General features: G+C 44.0%; 2 protein-coding genes across 4 annotated transcripts in view; one reads left to right on the forward strand and one right to left on the reverse strand.

The window, feature by feature from the left end:
- The window catches only part of LOC143275940 (uncharacterized), a 66,070-nt gene that overhangs the window by 29,280 nt on the left and 31,790 nt on the right, over positions 1-5,000 (forward strand). The gene's annotated exons all lie outside the window — the stretch shown is intronic.
- LOC143275930 (uncharacterized) overlaps positions 1-5,000 on the reverse strand; it is a 17,698-nt gene that overhangs the window by 11,844 nt on the left and 854 nt on the right. The window contains exon 2 of the mRNA XM_076580279.1: positions 985-1,455. Within this exon, the coding sequence (XP_076436394.1) occupies positions 985-1,455 (471 nt within the window). The remainder of the gene's footprint in view (positions 1-984; positions 1,456-5,000) is intronic.

Consider the following 5,000-nt stretch of genomic DNA (forward strand, 5'->3'; position numbering starts at 1 on the left):
ATTCTATTCTAGTGATGTTTCAATGAGAGGAAACATAACCTTCAAAGTTCAATGCAAGGGGTGTGGGGGTGGGTGGTGGTGGGGGTGGGGTGTTGGGGTGGGGTGATGAGATGTTCGTCAGTGCCAAAGGCCAGGGTTGTCACCTCACCGAAATCAGACAAGAGCTTACAGGTCAGTCTTTTGGTCATCATACTTTCGTTTGCACTTCTTGCTCTTTGGGAATCCATTATTTATCCTTTCGTTTGCACTTCTTGCTCTTTGGGAATCCATTATTTTTGATCGGCTAAAATTCGGTGACGCCACTGAAATGCACAGAAAAAGTAAGTACACTTCAATGTAGTTATTCTAAATTCTAAATTATTCATTCGGATGAGACGATAAACCGAGGTCCCGTGTGCAGCATGCACTTAGCGCACGTAAAAGAACCCACGTCAACAAAAAGATTGTTCCTGGCAAAATTCTGTCGAAAAATCCACTTTGATAGGAAAAACAATTCAAAAAATGCACGCAGGGGGAAAAAAAAAAGGTGGCGCTGCAGTGTAGCGACGCGCTCTCCCTGGGGAAAGCATCCCGAATTTCACACAGAGAAATCTGTTGTGACAAAAAGAGAAATACAATGCAATACAGTACAATATATTACAATACAATGTAAGGCCTAACTCAGTGGTAACGGGTCCGTTTGGAAGCGAGAGAATACGAGCGCACAGGATCGAACCCCAAACTCAGCAACACCCCTCCCCCTTCCCCCGTCCACTAGACCTTGAGTGGTGGTCTGGACGCTAGTCATTCATATGTGACGGTAAACCGAGGTCTCGTATACGTAAGAGAATCCGCGACAACACAGGGTTGATTCCTCCCCCCTTCCCCCTCAAAATGGATATATTTACTCTTCATGGCCACTCTCACCACCACCACTATCACACCACCGTGACCACCACTACCACCACCACCACCACCACCGAGTTAACAGACCAACAAACTCACCAGAGGTGCCAGGGACAACGCTCAAGAAGACTCGGGCCGGGGCCGCCGCCTCCTCCTGCTTCGACCTCCACCGCCACCAACCGTCATCGTCATCATCCAGCTCCTTGACAAACAGAAACTCCAGTCCACCTCCTACTCCTTGCTCCTCCGCCTCCTCCCCGCCCACACCCCTCCTCGAGATCCGCCCAAGGCAGCGGCATCGTCCTTCGTTGAAGGACAGGCAGGAGCCAGAGGTCACGTTGACCTGCAGGTGACAGTAGTCGTAGAAGATGCCGGAGTCCTTGGACACCAGAACGTCCATGGTTCCCCTCGCCAGGAGACATCTGGGGGTGGGGGGTTGGGAGGGGGTCGGGTTAGGGTGAGGGTTGGGCTGGGGGTGGAAGAGGAGGCGGAAGGGAACAGTGACCTCGGAGCCTTTGCTGGCGGTCAAGGTCATGTTCTGGGTCAGGTCAGGGAACTGGAAGTGGGCACCTTTGTTTTGTGGAAGGGGGTGTGGATGGGTGCGGTAAGGGTAGGGGGGGCGTGGGGTGGGGGGGTGGATGGGTGGATGTGGTAGGGGAGAGGGAGAGACAGACATAGACAGTGTGGTGTTAGTTAAGAGACAACGATGAGCTGTACACATTTATATTGTATTGTATTTCACTTTTTCGTCACGACAGATTTCTCTGTGTGTAATTCGGGTTGCTCTCCCCAGAGAGAGCGCGTCGACACACTGAGAGCGCCACCCATTTTTTTGGTACATTTTTTTAAATATACATATATAAATGTATATATTTACATATACACATTTAACTAGACATCTTTTCTGGATCCCCAGGAATAACGGAAGCGTGTGTGTGTGTGTGTGTGTGTGTGTGTGTGTGTGTGTGTGTGTGTGTGTGTGTGTGGTGGGTTACCAACTGTTATGTGTGTGTGTTGAAATATGCATTGTTTCAAAATATGTCTATGTCAGCACACTGATATAAACGTATCAACGCGTCATTGATATTGTCAGCATTCATATATATATATATATATATATATATATATATATATATATATATATATATATATATATATATATATATATATATATTCCCGTCCGATTCTCTTCACAAATGCCTGGTCAATCTTATTTCCAGTTAACGGTTCAATGATTTATTTTTGTTTGACTGAATGACTGTGTAGTCAAGCCATGTTGTGAAGTACTATACATGAATGAATGAATTATATCATCATCATCATTATCATTATCATTTATGATGATGATGATGATTATTATTATTATTCTCCACCTCCTCTTTTACTTCTTTTCCTCCTCCTCATTCTCCTCCACATCATCATTCAGAAATGTCTTTATTATTATTATTATTATTTAAAAAAAAACAACACATTCTAACATGCAATACCTTCTGTTGTGGTTGCTTGATTGGCGAAGAAAAATGTCTGTGTTTTATGGAGCAAAAAGTGTTTAAATTCGTATTCTCTCTCTGTCTGTCTGTCTGTGTGTCTGTCTGTCTGTCTGTCTGTCTGTCTCTCTCTCTCTCTCTCTCTCTCTAATATTGATATAGCATTTCTTTAAAAAGAATGTGAAGACATCCGTCACATAATTTATCCGTATTGTCTCAGGAAATGTTTATTTAACTACTTATTTGTTTATGTATTTATTAAGATGTTTTACTATAGCGCATATTCTTGAAGCTCTATGCATTTTACAACATCATCTCATTGCCAACATTGTTGCATGTTTCCATGACACTTTTCATTTCTCTTTTCCTGTCCATTTGCAGGTAACCCTGTATAACGACCACAGGAGAAAGATGTTGATGAATGAATGTAAGATTTGTGGAATGGATGGGTGAATGATGGGGAATTTAAAGATTGTTGGAAAAAAAAGTATTTAAATTCGTATTCTCTATTCTCTCTCTCTCTCTCTCTCTCTCTCTCTCTCTCTCTCTCTCTCTCTCTCTCTCTCTCAGGGTTCGTTCGTTTTTCGTTCTCTATCTCTCTTGTCAATTGCCCCCCTCCCACACCCCCCCCCCTCCCGCGCGCCCCCCTCCCCTACGTCAACCCCACCCCTCCCGCGCGCCCCCCTCCCCTACGTCAACCCCCCCCCTCCCGCGCGCCCCCCTCCCCTACGTCAACCCCCCCCCTCCCGCGCGCCCCCCTCCCCTACGTCAACCCCACCCCTCCTCCTCTAACCCACTTCCCCGAGTAGTCAGATACCGATTATGAAATACTGGCATTGCACCCCGCCACTCTCTCTCTCTCTCTCTCTCTCTCTCTCTCTCTCTCTCTCTCCTCCCTTTAAAGAAACAACAAACTTTTGAATTCCCCCCTCCCCCTCCCATAACTCCCACCCTACTCATCCCCCTATAGCCCACATACCTCTTTCCATTTCCCCCAGATGAGTGAGATACCGACTGAGAAATGCTGGCATAGCAACAACTACAACAATGATAACACTACTACTACTACTACTACTCATAATGATAATGATAATCACAATGATAATGATAACGATGATGATAATGATAATAATGATAATAATAACGCGTTCTATCTTCTTAGCACAGGGACGTATGCAGAGCGCTGACTAATCAACACACACACGCACGCACGCACACGCACGCACGCACGCACGCACGCACACACACACACACACACACACACAAGTTGGCGGTTAGGCAGGGGAAATCATAGTCTCACACACACACACATGAACAACCAACCAAACTGCACACTGCACCATCATCAGTTTCTACTGTTTATAAGCAAAAACGAACGGAATATATCTCATGAAATCAATATAAATATATAATTATGATATGTGGAGTGATGGCCTAGAGGTAACGCATCCGAGCGCGTTGGTTCGAATCACGGCTCAGACGCAGATATTTTCTCCCCCTCCACTAGACCTTGAGTGGTGGTCTGGACGCTAGTCATTCAGATCAGACGATAAACCGAGGTCCCGTGTGCAGCATGCACTTAGCGCCCGAAAAAGAACCCACGGCAACAAAAGGGTTGTTCCTGGCGAAATTCTGTCGAAAAATCCACTTCGATAGGAAAAACAAAAACAAACAAACAAAAAATGCACACAGGAAAATATAATGAAAACAAACAAACAAACCACAACAACAACAAAAGAGAGAGTGGCGCTGTAGTGTAGCGACGCGCTCTCCCTGGAGAGAGCAGCTCGAATTTCACACAGAGAAATCTGTTGTGATAAAAAGAAATACAAATACAACAGTATTGAATCAATATGTCATTGTATACGTATCATCAAATCGCAACAGCAAGGTCGCGCGCCAGCCATGCCAATGCCGTCACACAGAACGAAATCAGCCAGGCAGAGGAACAAACCAGTCAACGATTCAACAGTGTAAGAAAGAGAAGGCAGATGTTCGTTTCAATAGAAAAAAACCAAACAAACAAAACAACACCGACAACTACAACAACAGCAAAACCAACAGCAATACCAACAGAAACAAACGATCTACTCAACGAGCGAAGTGAAATTCCACCTTTCATTCCGTCCCTCTACCAAACCCCCTAAATGTATAGATGAATAAATTTCAGTTTCAGTTTCAGCAGCTCAAGGAGGCGTCACTGCGTTCGGACAAATCCATATACGCTACACCACATCTGCCAAGCAGATGCCTGACCAGCAGCGTAACCCAACGCGCTTAGTCAGGCCTTGAGAAAAAAAAAGGTGAATAAATAATAGATAAGCTTACATAAATAAATAAATAAATAAATAAATAAATAATAATTATCATATAAAAAAGGTAGTAGTAGATGAATAAATGATAAACGAATAAATAAACACATATATTTGAAAAAGAAAGAAAGAAGAAAAAACCAAATCACACGTAAGCAACCCCAAAATCAACCTGCTTACCAACACATCTAGCTCTTCCGCACATATTTTCCCCCAAAACGAAGAAACAAAAGAACAAAAAAACTGCACCTAAAGTGAGCAAAGGAAACAAACAACAGCAACACAAGAAACGTAGATATAAAGACAAAGACAAACC

This window comes from Babylonia areolata, chromosome 2 (genome assembly GCF_041734735.1).
Source record: "Babylonia areolata isolate BAREFJ2019XMU chromosome 2, ASM4173473v1, whole genome shotgun sequence".
NCBI classification, from domain to species: Eukaryota; Metazoa; Mollusca; class Gastropoda; order Neogastropoda; family Buccinidae; genus Babylonia; species Babylonia areolata.